This window comes from Hemiscyllium ocellatum, chromosome 9 (assembly GCF_020745735.1).
Source record: "Hemiscyllium ocellatum isolate sHemOce1 chromosome 9, sHemOce1.pat.X.cur, whole genome shotgun sequence".
Taxonomy (NCBI): Eukaryota; Metazoa; Chordata; class Chondrichthyes; order Orectolobiformes; family Hemiscylliidae; genus Hemiscyllium; species Hemiscyllium ocellatum.
The window spans coordinates 29376353-29401162 of NC_083409.1; the positions used below are offsets into that span (position 1 = coordinate 29376353).

Genomic DNA, 24810 nt, shown 5'->3' on the forward strand with positions numbered 1-24810 from the left:
GCAAATAATATTTCCCTTTTAGCCGTTTGAGTAAGCGCGGTGTTTAAAGCTGTCCTAAGAGCTGTAATCCTCTGCAATTTTGTGATCGAAGGTGTATCAGCGTATGCTGTTTCAGCTGCTTTTAGGTGAGCTTCGAGCAGACGCTGTTGCTCTCCCTTCATTTTCCTCTGGGTCGCTGAATAGGAGATGATCAAACCTCGTGCATAAGCTTTGATGGTCTCCCACATCATTGACGGATTGCTAGCCGTACCAGTATTAATTTCTAAAAAAGTTTTAAGTTCTTGGGAGAAGTACTTTAAAAATTTGCTATCTTTTATCAGGAAGGGGTCCATACGCCAATGCTGAGCAGATGTCCCATTGTTCTTTACCTTAGTTTCCATGTATACAGCGGCATGGTCAGAGATTGCTATAGTACCTATTTTACAGGTTGCTATAGAGTTTAGAAAAATCGATGGGGCAAAAAACATATCAATTCTTGTGTGACATTTATGTGGATTAGAGTAGAAAGAAAAATCTCTACCCTGTGGATGGAGACATCTCCATACATCTACCAATCCTAATTCTTTATTCAGGTCCGCCAGTTGTCTAGATCTGGGAGATACTCCAGCGGCACTCTTGGGAATCCTGTCTATTTCCGGATCCATAATACAATTAAAGTCTCCCCCTATAATTGTATGACGGGCACCAAAGGCCATCAGTTTTGAAAAAGCTTCCGTTATGAATTTAAAGGGGTGTGCCGGGGGGCAGTATACATTTAAGATCCCATATTCCTCTCCATTTATGAGGGCTTTAATCAAAATATATCGTCCAGATTCGTCTTTTATCTGATTTAGAATTTTCAAAGGGAAGTTCTTCCGGACAAGGATAACCACTCCCCTGCTTTTTGAATTAAAAGAGGAAAAAAAGGCCTGATCAAATCCGCCCTGTCGTAATTTTAAGTGTTCTTTATCCGACAGGTGTGTCTCCTGTAGGAGAGCTATATCAACTCTCTCCTTCTTAAGATTTGATAATATTTTCTTCCTTTTAACTGGCGAATTACTCCCCCTGACATTCCAGGTGCACCACTTAACCGACTGTTCAGCCATAATCATCTGGACAGATCCGAGACCCCTCGGGAGGGGAAACCCTATCTAGAACATCCCGAGCATGGAGCATACAAGATTTACAAAAGTAAAGATTCTCTGATACACTCAAAACAATATAACAAAAAACTCTTTCTAAGTATAAAAGATATAAAACATTCCGAATTGGAGATTTTCTCCCTTGTTCCCAGGGAGCGTCACTTCCTCTCCCACAGTCCATCTTACCCTCTTCCAACCAGTGCCCCACCCTTGACCCAGGTGTTCCTCAATAAAATGAGGAGAATTCAAATATAATATAAAGCTAGAGTTAACAGTGAACACCCCACCCCCACCCACACCTAAATATATTTGGGAATATTAATACCATATATAACTATAAGATTACAATCTCAACACGTAATACTTAAATATATTACCACAAAATAACAGGGGAAAGAAAAACAACCCCGCTCCTAAAAACAGAAGTAAAATAGAATAAGGTAACCACCTCCCCCCATCAACATTAACCAAACGCCCCAACATATATATACATACACACATAGGGGGAAAGATAAGAAAAGATGAAGGGATGTAAACCAAAATAATGGGAAAGGCAGACCAGCGTCCACAATCTCTTACAGCTTATTTAAGAGAGTCCAAGAATTCCTTAGCCTTCTCCAGTGATCCGAAGTTATATATGGATCCTTCGTGGCTAAGGCGTAGCGTCGCTGGATATCGTAAGGAGTACTGGATATTTAAGTCCCTTAAACGCTTCTTCGCCTCATCGAATGCCTTCCTCTTTCGGACCAAAGCTGGGGAGAAGTCCTGGAACAGCATGATCCTGGATCCTTTGTGGGTCATAGCTTGGGGATCTTTTCCCAGATTTCTTGAGGCTTCCAGGAGCATCTGCCTCTCCCTATAGCTCTGCAGCTGGAACAGGACCGGGCGTGGGCGCTGGGTTGAGCCGGGCCCACGTACTGTGACCCGGTAGGCCCATTCTACCCTTACCTGGCCTGATCCATTATGCAGATTTAAAAGTTGTGGCAGCCAATGCTCTAAGAATGCTGTCAGCTGGCCTCCCTCTTCCTGCTCGGGAAGGCCCAACAACCGAATATTTTTTCTACGACATCGATTTTCGAGGTCATCAATGTGGTTTTCTAGGTTCTGGACTCGATTCTCGAGAAAACGGATGTGGTCGGCTGTTGATTTTATCCCAGTCTCTGAGGCTGCGGCCTTCGACTCCACCTCTCTGACTCGGCACTCCAATTCCTGAATGTCTCTGCCCTGCTTCTGCAGCTCGGCTGATTGAGTCTCGGCAGAGCAGAGAAGCACTTCGATAAAAGCATCAATCTTCGCCTCCCACCTGGCAAACATCTCCTCAAAGCTCATCTTCATTGGTAAATCTCCTGAAGTAGCTGAAGACACCTTTGTTGCAGCTGAAGAGGGAGAGGGTGGGGGAGGGGTCCCTGCTTTCTTAGAGCCGCCTGTTCCCTTTACTCATTTTCCAGCTAGTATTAGACTATTTAAATGTACTAATAGGTAACTATTTAAGGTTAACAACTATTATAAATGGTTTAGTGAGTGTGGTGGGGGTGGATAGCCCACTTTTCCCAAGTTTTGGGTAGAGCACTGTGGACTCAGTCTTGCTGGGTCGCCGCCATCTTGGATCCCCCCTTATCTCTGTCTTTAAGAGCGGGGCTGTTTTCCCGTTATTTTGTATTACTATATTTAATTATTATTTGTTGAGACTGTAACTTTATTGTTATATATGTTCATACATGGTATTAACATTACCAAATATATCCAGGTGTTGGTGTGGGGGGATAGAGTACTCACTGTTAACTCTAGCTTTGTAGCATATTTGCATTCTTTTGTATTCTATGATGGGCTGCCTGGGTCAAGGGTGGGGCACTGGTTGGGAGAGGATATGATGAGCTTTTGGAAAGGAAGTGATGCCCCCTGGGAACAAGGGGAAAAATCTCCATTTAAACATATTTTACATTTTTTCTATTTAGAAATAGTTTTTTATTATATTGTATTAAAGAACCTCTATTTTTGTGAATTTTATATGTTCTATGCTCGGGGTGCTCTGGATAGGGTTTCTTCTCCCGAGGGGTCTCGGACTTGCCCGGACGATAATGGTTAATCAGTCAGTTAAATGGTGCACCTGGAATGTCAAGGGGAGTAATTCACCAGTCAAAAGGAAGAAAATATCATCAAACCTTGATGATATAGCTCTCCTACAGGAGACACATTTATTGGATAAAGAACACTTGAAATTACAACAGGTTGAATTTGATCAGGCATTCTTTTCTTCCTTCAGCTCAAAAAGTAGGGGAGTGGTCATCCTTATTTGGATGAATCTCCCTTTCAAAACCCTAAATCAGATAAATGACGAATCTGGACAATATATTCTGATTAAAGCCCTTATAAATGCAGAGGAATATGGGATCTTAAATCTGTATTGTCCCCCGGCACATCCTTTTAAATTTATAATGGAAGCCTTTTCCAAATTGTTCTCTGTGCTCGTTAATACAATTATAGGGGGAGACTTCAATTGTATTATGGACCCGGAAATAGATTGGATTCCCAAGAGTACTGCAGGAGTACCCCGAGATCCAGACAATTGGTGGATTTAAATAAAGAATTAGGACGAGTAGATGTGTGGAGATACCTTCACCCACAAGGCAGAGATTTTTCTTTTTACTCTAATCCACATAAATGTCACACCAGAATTGATATGCTTTTTGCCCCCTCGATTTTTAAAAATTCCATATCATCCTGTAAAATAGGTAGTATAACAATTTCTGATCATGCTGCTGTATACATGGAAATCAAGATGAGGAACAATGAGACATCCCCCCGGCATTGGCATAGGGACCCCTTCCTGATGAAACATAGTAAAGTACTCCTCTCAAGAATTTAAAACTCTAAAGAAATTAATTCAGGCACAGCTAGCAACCCATCAATAATGAGGGAGACCTCAAAGCTTACACGCAAGGTTTGATCATTTCATACTTGGCGACCCAGAAAAAACTAATGGGAGAACAGTAGTATCTGCCTGAAGCTCGCTTAAAAGCAGCTGAAACAGCATACGCTGACAGACCTTCTACTATTAAATTACAAAGGATCACGGCCCTTAGGACAGCTCTGAACACCACGCTTACCCAAACGACTAAGAGGGAAATATTATTTGCAAATCAAAGCTTATATGAATTTGGCGATAAACCTGGTAGATACTTAGCATTTCTTGGAAAGAAAAAAAAAGGCCCCTCAAACAATCATGTCTATCAAGGAAAGTGCAGGTTATCTGACTCATGATCACAAAAGGATTAACACAATCTTTAGAAAATTTTATTCTGATTTATATAAATCGCAGGACTGTGAAGATAGAGCTAGGAGGATGCAGTCATTTTTTAAAAACCTGACCTTTCCGGACCTAACCCCGGAACAGGTATTGGTCCTGAATGTTCCCCTAACAATACCAGAAATACTTGATGCAATCAGGCAACTTCAGAGCGGTAAGGCACCTGGCCCAGATGGTTTTCAAGCTGAATTCTACAAAGAATTTACAGGAATATTGGCTGATCCACTTATGGGCATGTATAACTACTCATACTGTCAGGGCTGTCTCCTGCCTTCACTGAAAGAGGCAAATATCTTCCTTATTCTCAAAAAAGAACCCAGAAAACTGTGCGTCATACAGACCAATATCCCTGCTAAAAGTAGATTTTAAAATCCTTTCTAAAATGTTAGCATTGAGGCTAGAAAGTGTATTGCCATACATCATAAAGGAGGATCATCCAATAATGTTAGAAGGGTTTTGAATATGATTCAAGCCTGCCATCAGGAAAAAATACCGGGAGTAGTAGACTCATGAGACGCGGAAAAGGCATTTGACAGGGTTGCGTGGTCATATCTGTTTTATATATTGGAAAAGTTTGGCATTGGAAAGGTGTTTGCCAAATGGGTCTCAATACTGTAGAATGATCAACGCAGTTGTGATTACCAATGCACTAGGCTCGGATAGCTTCAGTGTGGGTCGGGGCTGCCGTCAGGGATATCCTCTCTCACCATTGCTATTTAAGCTAATAATCAAGCAGAAGCTATACGGTCTGACCCTAATATAACGGCCCCAAGGATTGGTACAGGTAAACATAAAATTACCCTTTATGCAGATGATGTTCTCCTATTCCTCAGTAATCCCCTGATGTCCGCGCCTCGCTTAATACAAGTTATTAATATATTTAGTGCATTTTCAGGCTATAAAATTAATTTTTCAAAATCGGAGGCTATGCCAACGGGCGGCTTCCTAGTATATCCCACCTATCTGACAGATCCCACTTTCCCTTTCGGTGGTGTCTGGAGGGTTTCTTATATTTAGGCATTTTTACCACCCCAGTATTTGGCCAGCTATACAAGGCTAACTTTGTGCATTTACTGGAGAGGTTAAGGCAGGACCTCCAGCGATGGGGAGACCTTCCAATTTCCTGGTTAGGCAGAATAGCACTAATTAAAATGAATGTCCTGCCCAGTCTGCTTATACCCTATGAGAATGCTTCTGGTGATGCTGCCGAGGTTGGCACTACATAAATTGTATGGCTGGCTGGGTTCCTTCATCTGGAATCATAGATGGCCCCTCATTAAACTGAGGAAGCTTTCACAGGCAAGGGGAGGACTGGATTTTCCAAATTTTAGGAAATATCAATTAAGTTCTCTATTAAACTATATAGCCGATTGGGTCTTGTCTGACCTGCAATCAATCTGGCTGGACATCGAGGCTTCTCAAGTAAAATGTCCACTTATTAACCTCTTATTTTCAGACAAGAGGAAAATCATCACGTATCACTGTAAAAACCCTACAATTAAAATACAATTAAAGCTTGGAATATAATACGGCAAAATGAGGGCAATTCACATAAAACATCCCCCTATGCTCAGATAGTGGGGGAATGGAGGTTTCACCTGGGGCTTACAGATGCCACATTCAGACTCTGGAGATTCAGGGTTATCTGCTGTTTAGGGGATCTGTTTAAGGAAGGGGTCCTGATGTCTTTTGAACAGCTGCATCGTTCAATACTTCCAAATTCGAGATTACATACAGAAGAAGACTATACTATTAGATAGTCTTCATAAATCAGACAGAGAACGTAGAGTGTTATGGCCAATGGGGGTACTTTCGGTCAGCACTCTTTATCATTTATTACATGATGAAGTATTGGAATCTGCTTAAAACATGGGATCAGGATTTGGTGCTGGAAATTTCCATAGAAATGAGGAATGACATTGGGTAAAATGCCAGAAAAATCTCCATCTGCAACAGAACTCAGGCCATTCAGTTGAAGATACTTCACAGGGCCCAAGTAGCACCGGACCGATTGGCAAAATTTAAGGTAGGAGCATCTCCACTGTGTCCCAAATGTAAAACATAGGTGGGCACTCTTGTACACTGCTTATGGATTTGTCGTAAGATCCGTAAATATTGGACTAAAGTAGCAAATGCCCTGACAGAAATCTTGGGAACGGAAATTAGAGTGGATCCAGTATCTCTCCTTTTGGGCTTTTCGAGCTTGCCTTCTCTGGATGTGCACGGGAAAAGATTATTTTCAATTCTCTCTTTCTGTGCAAGGAAAAATATTTTGGTAAACTGGGTGGCTGAGGGCCCTCCTGGACTTTTGAACTGGCACAGAATGATCATGGAATATATTCCCCATGACTTCCTTACAAACATGGTGCACCAAAAAAAACCGAATTATTCTAGAAAATATGGCAGCCCTTCTTGAATTACACAGATACAGATATTTCAGCCATTCTATCAAGAGCTTTTATCTAATTGAGACAACGACCCTGGCTGGTCCGGGGCCTCTCGGGAGAGGAATCCTGCATGAATACGGGTTTTGTTACGATCTGATGTTAACACATTCTGAGCATCTACTTTATCACTTAATTTCTGTGTTATCCGTCGTTTTTTTCTTTTCTTGAGCAATGTAAGAGATTTAATCTTACACTCTGGTTAGTTAATTGAGTTTTGTCTTGTTTTTTCTTTTCAGTATCTCTTCTTTTGTTTGATAGATTTTTGCTAATATTTATTTAAGATTTAATTGTATATCAATGTTTATACTTGGGTTTTTTTATTTGTAAACTTGTAAAAACATGTTAACTTTTCATTAAAAATATCTATAAAAAAAAATGATCCATGAGATGACAAATCCATAAGCTGCAATACCAAAGATTCAAGACTGCAGAAACCACTGAAACAAGCAAACTGAACGTGATGGGGAACAGCTCCCAGGTCTACCTTAGGTTCAACATTAAATTGTGCAAAGCACAGGTTAATTTTAAATATAATTTCATCATGAAAAATATGCTTCAAAGTCTATTTTACTCAATGTGTACAAGTCACGAACTTCTATTCCAAAAGGCAGGGGTGAAACCTCTTCAGAAAGTCACTTTGTAAAACTCTCCAGTTTTACCACTACCTTATTTCATGTATTATAAAATGCACATTCCACTGGTTTTTATTTAGTTGGAAAAGAGACTCCATAAACTGTTGGATAACACCAACTTGTATGTTAATAGACTGAAAATGAACTCAAACAAATGGAGCAGAACTATTATTTTCCCCCATTGACATGGAATACATAGCCTCAGTTGCAGTGAAGGACTACTGTATTGGGCAATGAGCAATCCTTATTGGCTTGTTAAACGGAGACTAACTACCTTCACCCATGGACATCAGGGAGCCTATGATGCCACTCAGAAAAGAGTACAATCCCACTTCTGGTAAACATTTGTGCTTTGATTAAAAGTAGCTCAAGCATCTATTTGTCTCAGATGTTTATGCACTCATACAGCCATATCACACAGGTAACAGTTAACATGTTTCAAAGTAATTAAATGCATCTGAAGTGCTTTGTGACACTTCAGGCAAGTTGTAACATTTTAAAAAAGCTTATGGAAAATGTTTCTCAGTTTCTATTAAAAGATCTTTAGCACTTTTTGAGCTTACATTAGATATTCTGATTGCGATATTTTCACTCCATGTTAACCGACATGATGTAAATCTATTCTTCAACCCATTCTTCAATATGCAAACCTAAACTTGTCTGTCTGAACATCTACTTGGAAAGTGGCTCACCTCTGACATCAACTCCTGAAGCTGTTTTTGAAGAAAACCATTTTCATTCTTTAGCTTTGCATTTTCAAGCAGTGCAGATCGAAGCCTGCACTCCAAATTCAACAGATATTCCTTCTTCTTCCTCCGGGACAGGCTTGCTGATTCACGGTTCTTAATCATTCTTTCTTGTCGTCTTAATGCATTTACCTATTAGATAGCAACACAGAATGAATTTAAATAACTGAAAACCTTACAACTCCATGCTTAATTTGTGAGCAATCAAATCTTTGATTCCAAACTCAGTATCAACTTCGAGCAAACACTGTGCTCCTTACTTAGCATTTTAGAAATAAGCTGCACAGCACTTTTTAAGAATGCAATAATATATTATAATCGGATCTGTAGAACTAGAAACGGGAGCTGGAGTAAGCTATCTGGCTCTTCAGTCCTGTTCTCCCACTGATCCTGATCTAACTTCAATCTGAAATCCATAATTCCGCGATATACCTAAATCCTATAATTCCTTTTACAGCTGAAAACTATTGGTCTCTGCTTTGACGTCTGCTTTCACTTCAAAGCTGAATTGGTCTTCTTAAATTGCCCATAGTGTTAGGTGCATGAGTCAGAGAGAAATGGACATTGGTGGGTTACTCTTCAGAGGGTCAGTGTGGACTTGCTGGGCCAAAGGGCATGCTTCTGTACTGTAGGGAATCTAATCTAATTATGAGAAGGGCAGAGCAGAAAGGAAAAATAAAGTTTAATTTTAAATGTGTGAGCAGGGGGATTCAATATCAGTTTGGAGCACTTACATGTACTTAAGTGATTCTGTCAATGCTTGAAAAGACCAGAGAATAACATCCTTCCAGGATGCCATGAAACAAGGTGCAAGAAGATTTCCAGTTCTGTTAAATGACTGGTTTCTGACCAATAAATCATCTACATTTCAACGGAATCTAAAAGACTCAATATTGAAATTTCTAAAACTTGAAATAATTCCTTCCTTACCTTCATACAATTGGATATTTTACACTATCCTTCCTCAACTAAGTTAAAAATCACAACAACACCAGGTTATCATCCAACAGATTTATTTGGAAGCACTAGCTTTTGGAGCGCTGTGCCTTCATCAGATGATTGTGGAGTATAAGATCGTCAAACACAGAATTTATAGCAAAAGTTTACAGTGTAACTGAAATGATATATTGAAAAAGATCTGGATTGTTTGTTAAGTCTCTCATCTTTAAGAATGACCGTGTTGGTTTCAGTTCTTTCATATGTAAATCCCACAACTTTTTTTTTAAAAGTTACATTCTCAAATGAACTTTAACAATAGGTGCCATATCGGCCCAGTAATACACTGAAGGTGTGAGGTGCCCTGTGTGAGGCTGTCTGTGCCCCAATGTTCATACTGATTCTAATCTAAAAAAAGGGATTTACAGAAACTTACATGGATTCTGGCCGCTTTTGAGCGAAATAAAATGTAATTCTGCAAGTACAAATTCACCCCACAAACTTATATGTCTGCATGCGTGCATGGGGTGGGGAAATAGGAGTGTCAGTGACAGTGTGTGTGCGTATGTGTATGTGTGTGATTGAGAGTGTAAAGGAGTATAAGTCTGTGAGAGGGTGTGTCACCTGTAGTGTGACATGGAACTCAAGGTCCCAATTGAGGCCATTCTCATGGCCACTGAACTTGGCTATCAGCTTCTGCTCAGCCACTTTGTGTTGTTGCCTATCCCGAAGTCCACCTTGGAGGATGGTCACCTGAAGATCCAAGGTCGAATGTCCCGGACCACTGACATCTTCTCAAAATGGGAGGGAACACTCCTGTCTGTTGATTGCGTTGCAGTGTCCATTCATCCATTGCCATAGCCTCTGCTCAGTCTCACCAATGTACCATGCCTCAGAGTACCTGCTATGCACATGATGGGATATGTCCCCACAAGTAACAATGGCATCCGTATCGACCCATTGACACATCTTGCAGCGTGAGATGGCACCTATTGTTAAAGCTATTTTGAGGATATAACTTTTTAAAAGTTCTGGGATTTACATATGAAAGAACCGAAACTAACATGGCCATTCTAAAAGATGAAAGACTTAAACAATCCAAGTTCTTTTCAATGTATAATTTCAGTGCCATTACATTGTAATCTTTTGCTATAAATTCGGTGTTGTATGATCTTATACTCCACAATCACCTGATGAAGGAGTAGTGCTCCCGAAAGCTAGTGCTTCTGAAATAACCTGTTGGACTATAACCTAATGTTGTGCGATTTTTAACTAAATCTCACTGAATTCTGTAATTACTTACACTAAAATGCTCTCCCACTCATAGACATTGCATTTGCCCTGGCTCATTCTGCAAATCCAAAAAAGTGTACATTCCAATTCACCTACTATATAGCAGTTCAAGGATTCTGTACCTCTGAACCCTTTATGCTGAACTTATCAAAGTTAGTGTTAAAATAGTTTGAGTTCACATCTTTGGTGCATTAATCTAACCTAGATAAGCAAAGGTAATTAGCTGTATTTCAAGAAGAAGAGCGGGCATTTATTTTTGTCAGCTGACACAATTGGCTATATCATCGTGGGGCAATGTTGTGGGCTTTTGGACAATGAAAGGAGACAGGCTGCCCTGAATGACAACATCTCTGAACACTATGGGCAATTTAGCATAGCCAATTCACCTAATCTGCACATCTTTGGACTGTGGGAAGAAACTGAAGCATCTGGAAGAAACCCACGCAGACACGGGGAGAATGTGAAAACTCCACACTGACAGACCGTCACCTGAGGCTGGAATCGAACCAGGTCCCTGGTTCTCTAAGGCAGCAGTGTCAACTACTGAGCCATCGTACCTCTAAATGAAGATATTTTATGCAACAATTATAAGAGTTCTCAATTAGGTTCACCACTCACTGGATAGAAATATTAGCGGCTCTTAGTCTCCATTAGGTCTTATTTACTCTATTACAGTAGATATACAAAGCAAATATCACTTCAACAGTTTTCATCTTAGTAATACTTCATACTTAGGCAACTGGTTCAATTCTTCCAATTGTCTTGCTTCATTATGAAAGATGGTAAGGACAGGCCAGGGAACTACAGGCCAGTCGGCCTGACGTCGGTGGTGGGCAAGTTGTTGGAGGGAATCCTGAGGGACAGAATGTACTTGTATTTGGAAAGGCAAGGACTGATTAGGGATAGTCAACATGGCTTTGCGCATGGGAAATCATGTCTCACAAGCTTGATTGAATTTTTTGAAGTAGCAGCAAAGAGAATTGATGAGGGCAGTGCAGTCGATGTGATCTATATGGACTTCAGTAAGGTTCCCCATGGGAGACTGGTTAGCAAGGTTAGGTCTCATGGAATACAGGGTGAACTAGCCATTTGGATTCAGAACTGGCTCAAAGGTAGAAGACAGAGGGTGGTGGTGGAGGGTTGTTTTTCAGACTGGAGGTCTGTGAACAGTGGAGTGCCACAAGAATTGGTGCTGGGTCCACTACCTTTCATCATTTATATAAATTATTTGGATGTGAACTTAAGAGTTATAGTTAGTAAATTTGCAGATGACACCAAAATTGGAGGTGTAGTGGACAGTGAAGAAGGTTACCTCAGATTACAACGAGATCTTGATGAGATGGGCCAAAGGGCTGAGAAGTGGCAGATGGAATTTAATTTAGATAAATGCATTTTGGGAAAGCAAATCTTAGCAGGACTTATACACTGAATGGTAAGGTCCTAGGGAGTGTTGCTGAACAAAGAGACCTTGGAGTGCAGATTCATAGCTCCTTGAAAATTGAGTCACAGGTAGATAGGATAGTGAAATAGGCATTTGGTTTCCTTTATTGGTCAGAGTATTGAGCACAGGAGTTGGGCATCATGTTGCGGCTTTACAGGACATTGGTTAGGCCACTGTCGGAATATTGCATGCAATTCTGGTCTCCTTCCTATCAGAAAGATGTTGTGAAACTTGAAAAGGTTCAGAAAAGATTTACAAGGATGTTGCCAGGGTTGGAGGATTTGAGCTATAGGGAGAAGTTGAATAGGCTCAGGCTGTTTTCCCTGGAGCATCGGTGGCGGAGGGGTGACCTTATAGAGATTCATAAGATCATGAGGGGCATGGATCGGATAAATAGATAAGGTCTTTTCCCTGGGGTGAGGGAGTCCGGAACTAGAGGGCATAAGTTTAGGGTGAGAGGGGAAAGATATAAAAGAGACCTAAGGGGCAACTTTTTCACACAGAGGGTGATACATGTATGGAATCAGCTGCCAGAGGCAGTGGTGGAAGCTAGTACAATTGCAATGTAAAAAGCAACTGGATGGGTATATTATTTGATGAAGGGCTTATGCTCGAAACGTCGAATTCTCTATTCCTGAGATGCTGCCTGGCCTGCTGTGCTTTGACCAGCAACACATTTGCAGCGGGTATATGAATAGGAATGGTTTGGAGGGATCTGGGCTGACTGCTGACTGTAGATTGGGTTGGGCTATCTGGTCAGCATGGACAAGTTGCACGGAAAGGCCCGTTTCCGTGCTGTACATCTCTATGACTAAGTAACTTATTTTACAACTCCCGTTAAACTAAACATGCATGCAACTACTCTATGTTTCATTTGCCCCAAGTTATCACACAATCTCAAGGTAAAAACATACAAAAAAGACTGGATACTGAAGATCTGAAACAAAAACCTAAAATGTTGGAAAAATTCAGCAGGTCTGGCAGTATAAGTGGACAGAAAGCGCAGTTAACATTCCGGGTCCAGTGACACTTCAGAAGAAAATCTGGCCTGTTTAGTTGTGCAAAAAACATGTTTCTGAAGTGCTCGCAGTAAAGGTTCAGGAAAGGGAAGGAGCAATGAATAGGCAAACTTGGAGTTAAGGAGAGATGTGAAACAACAAAGAGTCTCTGGGAACAGGGGGGGTTGCTTCAAAATGGCACTGGTTGGGTCACATACTCTTCTTTGGCCCCAACATAACTTTAGCCCAACATGAAATGGGCATACTGGCTCCATATCTGAAAAGCTAAAATAAAGCATTGCTGAAGTAAGGCAACACAAAATGGGGACTTGGAAAGGAGCTGAGCTGCAAATGATTGTTGATGATACACAATTACAGATGATAGTAATTCAATAGCTCTTGAATTTATTTAATACTTGATGAAGTTTTCCTTATTTAAAATAAAAATTCAAGAGTGCAGTTTTTTTGCCTTCAATTAGTAATTCTTGAAATGCCAGTGACCAAGCAGTTTTTACTTGCTATCCCAAGTTACTTTAAGGACATAAAACATCAAAAGCATACGACAAGAGTTACATATATGGGATGTGATGTGGCAGTTTCCCTCCATGGAAAGATATTATGCAAACATTTTGATTTATATCAACAATCTGGCAGCTTTTACAGCTTGTTTTCTAGCGTGAATCCATAAATAAGCAAACTTGTTTAATTCAAATTCGCAACTTGATACAAGCAGGATTTGAATTCAGAATAACTGAGCTGTAGCACTCATCACCTGACTTAACTATTTTAGAAGTTTGCAGTAGGATATAACAGTAACATTACGCAGCATTTAATTAAGTATCTTGATATAAATTGCAAACATTCATTTGCTGCACATAATTGCTTGAATAATTTCAATGTGAATTAGAGTAGAAATGTGTTGACACATATTTCATCACCAGCATGATGGATGTTCACCTTCACTCCTGTTTTACATCTCAAGAACTGTATGGGTCATCAGGCAAGCAGAAAATGAATGAAGAAAGCAGGGGTTGGAACCAAATTCACTCTGGTAAAAGGAGTGTGTTAGTCTACCCCATGGTTGTCAGTTTGTTTCTCATACACACGTTATGTTCTTGTCATAACTTAGCTAGGAAATCACACTGATCAAAGTTGTCCCTGCAAACAGACCGAATGCAAGGAGTAATGTACTGGACCAGTTCAGAGTCATCACCTATCTTTGAAGCAGGTAGGACTTGAACTCCCATTCTGAAGAAAGGTCACTGCACCCAAAGCGTTAACTCTGTTTCTCTCCACAGATGCTGACAGATCGATTGAGTCTTTTCCAACAATTTCTGTTTTTTTTTTCTGGTTTCCAGTATTTCAGTTCTTTGTATTTTTTTGAACTCTGGTTTCCTAGATCAGAGATAGGGATGATAACACTGCACGATAAAGGACTCTTGTATCATGTGGTATTTTCAAGTGCTTTTCAAAAAGGTTCTGAAATGACTGTTAGTTACCGAGCCAAGCGTCCAGGCAGCCACAACCCAATTTTCTTCTTAATGTCCTCTGTAAATCCTCCTGTTAGATGGCTTCAGATTGATTTCACTGATCGGCTCAACATCAAAGGCTGAAGGGCCTATACTGCGCTGTAATGTTCTATGTCTTAGTTATTGACCCTTCTACTAAGGAAAAGGTTTTGCTATATTTGCACTATTTATGTATCTCAAACGTCGTACATCTCAATCAGAAGGAGCAACAGGAATACAGTGTGCTGGGCTAATGGTAAGATTCTTGACAGTGTAAATGAGCAAAGAGATCTCTGTGTCCATGTAGGTAGATCCCTGAAAGCTGCCACCTATGTTGATAGGGTTGTTAAGAAAGCATATGGTGTGTTAGCTTTTATTGGCAGAGGGATTGATTTTCAGAGGCACGAGGTCATGTTGGAGTTGCACAAAGCTCTAGTGTGGCCGCACTTGGAGTATTGCATATAGTTCTGGTCACTGCATTATGGGAAAGATGTGGAAGCTTTGGAGAGGGTTCAAAGGAGATTTATTAGGATGTTGGCTGATATGGAAGGGAAGGTCTTATGAGTAAAGGCTGAGGGACTTGAGGCCGTTTTCGTTAGAGAGAAGAAGGTTGAGAGGTGACTTAATTGAGACATAAGATAATCAGAGGGTTAGATAAGGTGGACAGTGAGAGCCTTTTTCTTTGGATGATGATGGCTAGCACAAGGGGACACAGCTTTAAATTGATGGGTAATAGACATAGGACAGATGTCAGAGATAGTTACTTTTTTCAGAAAGTAGGAGGGGTGTGGAATGCTCTGCCTGCAACAGTAGTAGGTTTGCCAACTTTAAAGGACATGTAAATGGTCATTGGACAAACACATGGATAAAAATGGAATAGGGTAGGTTTGAGGCTTCAGATTGGTTTCACTGATCGGTGCAACATCAAGGGCCGAAGAGCCTGTACTGAGCTGTAATGTTCTATGTTCTATGATAGACTACAATTTGTACAACTAAAAAAGTCTCCAAGCAAATGATGATGAGCCCCATCTAAAACTTTTATGCATCCACTCCTTACATGATTGTTGTGAACTTTCTGCAAACCTTTTGAAATTAGAGTCCCATCTTAAGATATTCTGACAGCTGAGCATTCCTTGTTCAATCTCATTGATGAAACAATTGGGAGCAGAAAGCAAAGTAACTGATTTTACATGAACTCCACACAGACTTAAAACTGTTTTGCTGATAAGTTAGAAAGGACTAAGGTGCAAATGATCAGTCCATTCAACTGAAATCATATCAAACAAGTCTCTGTCATGAAGCTGCTATTGATACTGTGACTTTCAGAAGCCATTCTGTTACATTTATGCACATTGTATGAAATTTAAATTATGAAAGATGTTAAATTAGCCAGCCAACAGATGCATGCAATTGGTGAGTCAGCATTATGTGCTCACTCAACTGTCCATTTCTGAAAACATTAGTAATTCCCACAACTCAGGGCTCTAATTAAACCTTAACGTCAGTCAGAGAAAGATAGAGAGACAGGCAGTTGATCACAAACAAAAAGAGTAAGTCCGAAACACTAGTCTAGGGGCACTACTCTCTATGTATCTTTGCATTTAGCCATTAAGCCGTGTAAGCAGATGGCGATGGACAAAAAAATTGAAATTGAAGAATTGAGTTGGCAACTTGGGTGGGGAGGGAAGTGAGCGAAGAAAGAATATTGCGTGGTAAGGGAAGTGCTCATTATTTAGGAGTGCAAAATAACATCAAAGGCCAAAACACGAGTAAGTGCACTGTGCAACAAACATTTAAGAAATATGGAGGATCTCTCAAGTGTAAAAACGTTTTGTCTCTCAAGGTATAGAAAAGTTAAAACTATTATTTCAAGCTTCAAAAGAATATAATCCTTACATCTGCAATTCTTCTGACACATTATGAGTTTCCAGTTTGTGGGCTCCATCTGCCTCCTCTTCACCATGAATGTGCAATCTTTTGACATGTCTATCCTCCATCAGAATGGTCTAAGGGCTCTCTGCTTTTTCTCGGAAAAAAGACCTGAACCATCCCCATCCACCACCACTCTTCTCTGCTTGGGTGAGCTCATCCTCACCTTGAACAACTTCTTTAACTCCTCCTATTTTCTTCAGTGGGAAGGTGCAGCCACGGTTACCTGCATAGGTCACAGTTATGACTGCCTCTTTTTAAGTTGTGTGGAACATTCCTTGTTCCACTCCTAATTTGGCTCCCATCCACAACTCTTTCTCCGATACATTGATGACATCATTGACGTTGCTTTCCTCTCTCATCCAGAATGGGAAAAATGAATCAATTTCGCTTCCTATTCCCACATTTGCCTTCACCGTGTCATCTCTGACTCCTTCCTTCCTTTCCACAACATCTCTATTTCCATTTTTGGGGAGAGGCTGGTCACCAATATCCACTATACACCACCAACTCCCACAAGTTACCTTGACTATACATCCTCTCACCTTGCTTCCCATAAAGACTCTTCATTCTTCTCGCTCATCTGTCTCTCTCGCATCTGTTCTGATGATGCCAACATGGACAATATCTTCCCCTTCTCCCACCCCTTCTTTAGCATATATCCCAAATTTTTCCTTGCTACTATCAGTTCTGAAGAGGAGTCACTGGACCCAAAACATTAATTCTGCTTTCTCTCTACAGATCCTGCTAAACCTTCTGACTTTTTCAAGCAATTTCTACTTTTGTTTCTGAATATAATCCTTAAACTTGGTCTACCAAGATTAACTGCATAGCTTTTAAAGGCCCACAAGCTTGACAGGATTTTCAGAGGTTTAGTCTTTTGGAATTATGACAATATCAGTGAAGGAACTAATTTTTTCCAAGCACAATATATCAATGTCAAAAAAGACAGATTAGCAATAGAGTCACTCATGAGAAAGAGCCAAAGAGTCAGGATCTAAGTAGCAACAACTGACACTTGGAAACAATTTGCAAATAATAACGAGGTGAATAATGCCCACTCTCTCCTGTTCATACCACTAAACAAATTTTGAGAATACCCATTAGCAACGATACATTTCTCAAACATAACCAACTACATTGTCAGCCATGAGATTGACTAAGTAGCTGAATAAACAAACAAATCATTTTTCTATAGTATAGTAAAAAAGCTTGAACTACACTGCAATGTTGACTATATTACAAAAGATATTTGTTTTTTGAAAACATTGATAATTCCGGTACTTGGTTCCCCAGTTCTGCATTTGAACACAAATCCCATTCTGAATTAGCGTTCTCCATTATGCTCCCCTCCTTCTAAAGATTAACTATTCTCTGCTCAAATCCTTGCAATCAGGAAACTTTAGTGGTCAAAAGTCACTATGGCATAGTAATGATTTCTGCTTTATACCACTGCAATAGTCTGCCCTCTGATATGTTACATTTTGCTACCACAATCTGGAAGCATGGATTTGGTGTCGGCTAGGTAGTTTCATACCATCCAATCCTGCCATTGGGAGATCATATTGCAGCTGTACAGGACATTGAGTTGGCCACGTTTGGAATAACACATGCAATGCTGGTCTCCCAGCTCCAGAAAGGATGTTGTGAAATTTGAAAGGATGCAGAAAAGATTGACAAAGATGTTGCCAGGGTTGAAGGGTTTAAGTATAGGGACCATTTTCCCTGGAGCGTCGAAGACTGAGGTGTGATCTTATGTAGGGGTTTACAAAATCATGAGGGGTACGGACAGGGTGAACAGCTAAGAAGTCATTTCCCCAGCGTAGGGGGAGTCCAAACCTCGAGGACGTAGGCATAAAGTGAGAAGGGAAAGATATAAAAGGGACCTAAGGGGCAACTTTTCCATGCAGAGGTGGCATATGTATGGAATAAGCTGCCAGAAGAAGTCATGGAGGCTGGTAGAATTGCAGCATTTAAAAGGCACCTGGATGGGTATATGAATAGGAACGGTTCAGAGGGATTTGGACCAAATGCTGGCAAATGGGACTAGATGAATTTGGGATACCTGGTTGGTGTGAACTAGATGAACCGAAGGATGTCTATGACTCGAAGCCATGGTCAAGTAACAGTTTATTATTAAGTGTCAGACTACCCCATATTTTCCTAACTTGACATTGAGAACACCAACCTGATATTGATTAAACCCCCAACAACAAATTTGCGAGTTTGTTCCAGATGCAATCCCATTTCCACAACACCTACCCCCTCCCAAACTATGTATGCTGAGGCTCAATATCTTGTTCAGCAAAAAACTGAATATTAAACCACAAACGCAATCATCAACTTGGTTCTCAAATGACCCATACTACTGCTGAAACTCTGATACATCTTTTTTAAATTCAGTGTCAATTTCTCATTTGCTCATCTTGATGACTCTCAATCCAAATTGTGACTGGTATTCCTCAATCCCAAATGGATCCGAACTCATGGCTTACAAGCTGACCCAAGTTCCGACCAATTCTGAAGAACGATACCATTTAAAATGTTAACTCAGCTTCTCTCTCCCCAGACCTTTAAGTTTCTGCATTTGTGTATTTGTCTCACACTTATAGCAGCTGCTGTGTTTCGCTGTAATGCCACCCAGTCCTGTCCTCACTAACCTCAGCAAGCTTCTTTTGACCACATATATTTAATTCAAAGTCTTCACTCTTGTTTACAAACACTCAGTGGTTTCATTGGTCCTAACTCAACAGCTCTGCAGAATGCTACAGTACTGCCCATTTCTGGCCTCCAGTGTGATCTTGCTTCCACTTCACCTACAGCAATGAAGGCTTATGCTGGCTCAGTCCTATTCTTTCTGAACCTCGCCACTCTTACCATTTTTAGATGCCACAAAGCCTATCATTTCAAACATGATTTCTGTGGAAGACCTAACTTGGATTGCCTGTTGGCAGCATTTTCTTCATGAAGTGTTGTGATGAAACACAAATATATATAAATCATTAAGTGCGAAATATGAATTGCTCTCAAAGAATAAAAACAGTGAGCACTCTGTAAAATCTAAATGAAACTTGTATGTTTTATATTTAAAAACATAAATTATATTGGACTAGGTAAAAATAAGGGGATAAAAGTGTATTCCCATTGAGATGTTTTAACACTACGTACATTCACTTCTGCAAATGAATAAAAACATTTTTGAGAAATTAGATTATAGGTTCTATAAAGCGCAATGGCTAACACGGTGTTGGGACTACAAAATGAAAAAATGGACAACTAAGACTAAGAAATGCAGGGCATGAAATTAGTTCTGTATACCTTTTGAAGTTTTTGCCATGACCTTTGAAAACTGACAGAAACAAAGCTCAGACATGCTGAACATGACAGCCCAATCAAATAATAGCTAGGGTTTACAAAGAAACATTGAGTGCTTGGATTCCATGGCAGCTCATTCCAAAGGCACTGCACTCATTTATATCACTTCTATCTTTCATTGAATATGCTTCGTTTTGACAATTTCCCAGAAAACTCAACATGAAAAAATCCATAGGATGTGCAGTACAGCTAATAATTACGCCAAGTTACTTGCTAGTTCAAGAGAAAGAAATTGCCTTCCAAACACTGCTGATTCAGTTGTCTCCTTTCAATTTTCGACAAGTTGACAGATATGGTACAGCACACTTAGATCACAAATGATAACAGGATTGAACTGATTAATTGGTCATATCCAAACCTACCTATACAAATACCTGGGAACGACAATTGACGAGCATATACTTCTAATGTCATTTCAGGCATCTAACAATGAATACAACTGACGAAGACAAGTGACAAAATCCAGGTCTTTTTCACCTTACTGCTCACAAGTGTGTACAGATATCATGCTATGGTTTCCTGAAAAAAACGTTGAGTACATCATAACCCTAGAATTATACAAGACACAGGCTTTTCGACAAGCTGCCCTTCAGAACCAAATTAGAACAAATATATAAATAGGTGAAGCTATTTAAGATTTCATCAGGTGTGGAATTTTTCATTTTATTAATACTGTCAAAATAACTTCACTGCTGTGTCATAACATGTCCACCTACAAAGCCAATACCACTTACTGTATTATTGACTTGGTCATCTTAGTGTGCTTTCTACATATGCAGAATTAACAGCATCTATTGGCAGAACTTGTTTTCAATTTCAGTAGCATTTTGACTTGCAGGTAAAGCATCAGTCATTTTTATTGACTGTTAAGTCACTTCTACATTACATAGAATAAGGACTTGGATGTGAAATACTTGACTGCACTTGCCAATTTGGAAGAAACTTTATTTTAAGTTTGTAAATTCAAAGCAATCCTCATTTGAAGCACTGGAAACAAAACCATTTTTCGAGCTGTTAAAAACCACTGTTTGTCAATTTTCTCCTTAAAAATTCTAAAATAAAGAAACCTCCTCTCCAGCAGAGGTATCACTGAATGAATGATTTAGAGGTGCCAGTGTTGGTCTGGGGTGTACAAAGTTAAAAATCATACAACACCAGGTTATAGTCCAACAGGTTTATTTGGAAGCATGAGCTTTCAGAGCACTGCTCCATCATCAGGTGGTTGATGAAGGAGCAGCACTCCAAAAGCTGGTGCTTCCAAATAAACCTGTTGGACTATAACTAGCGTTATGAGATTTTTAACATGGAATGGATGGCCTTCTTCAATGCTGTATCACTCAAGACAATCAATGAGGGTGACAAATTTGCAATATAGATTAGCCCAAGTTAACATAAAATACAACATACTGAAGGAACAAGATCAGTTGTTGTCATGTCCTGGCCATAATTCAGGCTTTTCACCATGTTAAATAACCATGCAATTCATTTATTGTGAATGTTAACACGGCCTTATGTACTTTGCAGTTTCCCCTTAAATACATCATTTAATTGCTTCAACCACTGCTTGCAACTTCAGGTTCCACAATCTAACTTGAGCATAATATTTTATAAAATGTAATCAACACTTACAAAAGAAATATGTATTCCCAAATAATTTACTAAGGCATGAATAAGAACTGCAAACAAGTTCCTTTGCATTCAAAACTATATTTGTGAAAGTTGTTAAAGTACATCTAAAGTCACACAAGTGAGAAGTTTTCTTGTTTTCAAATGGAGTTTCTAACTTGTAAATATTGATCAGCTATAATTTGTACAGAATGCAACTTCAGCATTCAAAGTTCTGACCTTACTTGAATCTGGAAGGTCTGAAATAAATGCCATTGACTCTGTAAAACTAAACAATATAATTTTAATTCCAACTTCATTTTGTACAAGAACTCCATTCACCTGGTTCGAGATGAGTAAACAATAGCCCTGTAGTATGTTTCACTTCCATGTGACTCTCAAGACCACATTTTCATCCAGAAGTATATTAAGTTTATACAGTGGCACCTTAGCACAATGACCGCAAATTATGCCAAATCTTAAAGTGAATCTTAAACTGAATATCTGAATTGATTTTAACAGAGTCCATACGGTGTTGCACAGTTGCACACTCAGACCAATTGAATTTTCATACTTTTCAGTATGACCATAAAAAAAACCATACAAACTTCATGGTCTTGTCACTGTACCTAAGTGGAGGTAAGTAGTTCAGAAATTCCACAGTACATGTACTATGACTAGATATTGATGTCTAGAAACAATAGATTTCAAATTCCATACTATTGTCACTATTGTTACATAGTAAGAGCTATACATCATAAGATTTAAAATGGTTCAGTGGTTTACTAATGTCCTTTAGACATTCAAACTCTCACCTAGCCTACGTATGACTCCAGATCCACAGCAATATTATTAACTCTTAACTGCCCTGTGGGCAATTAGGGATGAGCAATTAATGCTGGTAAAACTGTGAATGAACACAAAAAAAAGTTATATATCTATCATAGTCTATAGTGAATTCCATTGTAATATAAAAGCAGAGGGGAACAAGTGATCATACAGAATTACCTACTAGTCCAAAATGCTGCAAGTGTATTCAGATTTCATAAATATTAACATATTAATTGGACCAGAAACCCTCTTTAGGGAGACAAAGAAATTACCCTCCAGGAATAGATAACAATCATGGGTTTAGATGCAATATTAATTTTTTTTTTAAAAGGTTAAAATTGATCCATTTAGTGAGTATTTCAAAGTCATAAAGGTCAGTGTTGCTGAGCTAAGGGAGAACACAACATACAACTGGAGGAGCAGGAGAAGTGGACCACCACGTGACTCTCCCAACTGTTGTGCCATTCAGTATTAAAATGATTGAACTTGGGCTTCAACTCCACTTTCAACATAACGAAGTGAATAATATAAATAAATAATGAATTTAAAACTCATCAAGAATGGTAGTAAGGTGACATGTCAAAGCTGCATGCGGGAGCTCAAGGATATCACTGTTTCAGAAAAAACATATCAGCGCTAAGTGTTTGAAGTTCAAGCAGTTTTGCCTCAGAGTTTTTGAGCTGGAGGTTAAACTATAGACACTGCAATGCATGAGAGGGGTGGAAGGTTACCTGGATTCCCTTACAAGGGGGCAGTCGCATCATGTTGGACAGGGTATTTTGTTACAGTCAGCATTCAGGTACAGTTTTTGACTGAAAATGGGGAAAAAGTTGTCGAGATGAGGAAAACATTTAACGCTTTCAGGACAGTTTCTTAAACCAGCATGTTATAGCACCAACCAGTGAGCAGTCTATACTATACCTAGCTAGACTAGACCAAACATACTAGACTAAGTCTACTATTTTGAATTTAAACAAGGACAATTGGGAAGACATGAAATGGAGCTATCAAAAGTCACTGTCAATTTAGGTTAAGTGTTAAGTTAATAGAATTGCAGTGGCAAACAGCTAAAGGGATATTCCAAAAAGCACAGAACAGATACAACAAATAAGAAAATGTATGCCTACCATGGTAAACTGAAAATGTCAAAGATAATATTAAATTTGAAGAAAAGACATAATTGTGTAAAAGAAGGTGGCAGGTCAGAAGACTGGTGAGAATGACTAGAAAAATAATGAGAAAAGTTAGAGTATGAACGAATATTTGTCAAAAATATAAGAACAGAGAGGAAATGTTTCTTCAGAGGTTTAAAAAAATGAAAGGAAAATTATCAAGTTCAGTGTTAGTGAAATGGAAAAAGAGTCTGGGGAGTTAGTAATGGAGGATAAAGAGATCGCAGATGAATTGAACAGCTCGAGAGGATACAAGTTGCATCCCGGAAATAGCTGCAAATCAGGAACTGAAAAAGAAGGATTAACTCTAGGAAGTTACAATTATCAAGAAAGTGGTACCAAGCAAATTGACAGAATTGCAAATTGGCAAGTCTCTGGGCCCTATTTAGTGAGATAACTGATGCTACAGTTTAGATTAGATTAGATTACTTACAGTGTGGAAACAGGCCCTTCGGCCCAACAAGTCCACACCGACCCGCCGAAGCGCAACCCACCCATACCCCTACATATACCCCTAACCTAACACTACGGGCAATTTAGCATGGCCAATTCACCTGACCCGCACATCTTTGGACTGTGGGAGGAAACCGGAGCACCCGGAGGAAACCCACGCAGACACGGGGAGAACGTGCAAACTCCACACAGTCAGTCGCCTGAGGTGGGAATTGAACCCAGGTCCCTGGCGCTGTGAGGCAGCAGTGCTAACCACTGTGCCACCGTGCCGCCCCTGGTTTTAATTTTCTAAAACTCGTTACATTCAGGTAAGGTTCGTTTGGATTGCAAAATAGCAAATGTAACACATTTATTCAAAAAGGGAGGGAGAAAGTCGGAAGCTACTGTCTTAATAGCTTAACATCTGTCATATAAAAAATGTTATATAGGGGCATTTGGATAAGTTCAAGGCTGAATCAACATGGTTTTGTCAAACGGCTATAACTGTGAACGAATCCATCGGAGGTCTTTAGATAAAAAGGAACGAGTGGATGTTTTGTACATAGACTTCCCGAGGACATTTGATAAGTTGCCACATAAAACGTTACTACAGAAAACTAAAGCTCATGGTGTTGAGGTAACATATTGGCATAGACAGAAGACTGGCTGGTTATTCTGACACTCTGCTTTCTGACAGGAAGCAGAATGTCAGAAGAAACGATCTTTTTCAGGCTGACTGGGGTCAATCAGTGCTGGGGCCCTAATGCTTTACAATTTATATAAATATTTTGAATGAAGACATCGAAGGTATGGTAGTAAAATTTGCTGATGACACAAAGGTAGGTAGAAAAGTGAGTGCCTACAGGGATACAGTTTGGTTAATTTAGTGGGAAAAGAGCTGGCAAATGGAGATTAATGGGGCAAAGTGCAAAAGTGCTCATTTGGAAGGAAAAAAAGTATAAAGACGAGATGTTGCGGAGCTCTAAAACACAGCGTAGGGTGTTCCAGTGCATGAATCACAGAAGGTTAGTGCGCAT

The 24810-nt window shown here is 39.7% G+C and overlaps 1 protein-coding gene across 2 annotated transcripts in view; it reads right to left on the reverse strand.

Annotated features, from left to right (window-relative positions):
• Positions 1-24810, reverse strand: part of atf6 (activating transcription factor 6) — a 327368-nt gene that overhangs the window by 243502 nt on the left and 59056 nt on the right. For both annotated transcript variants that reach the window (XM_060830102.1, XM_060830103.1), the window contains one exon: positions 8200-8385. In XM_060830102.1, coding sequence (XP_060686085.1) covers positions 8200-8385 — 186 coding nt within the window. The remainder of the gene's footprint in view (positions 1-8199; positions 8386-24810) is intronic.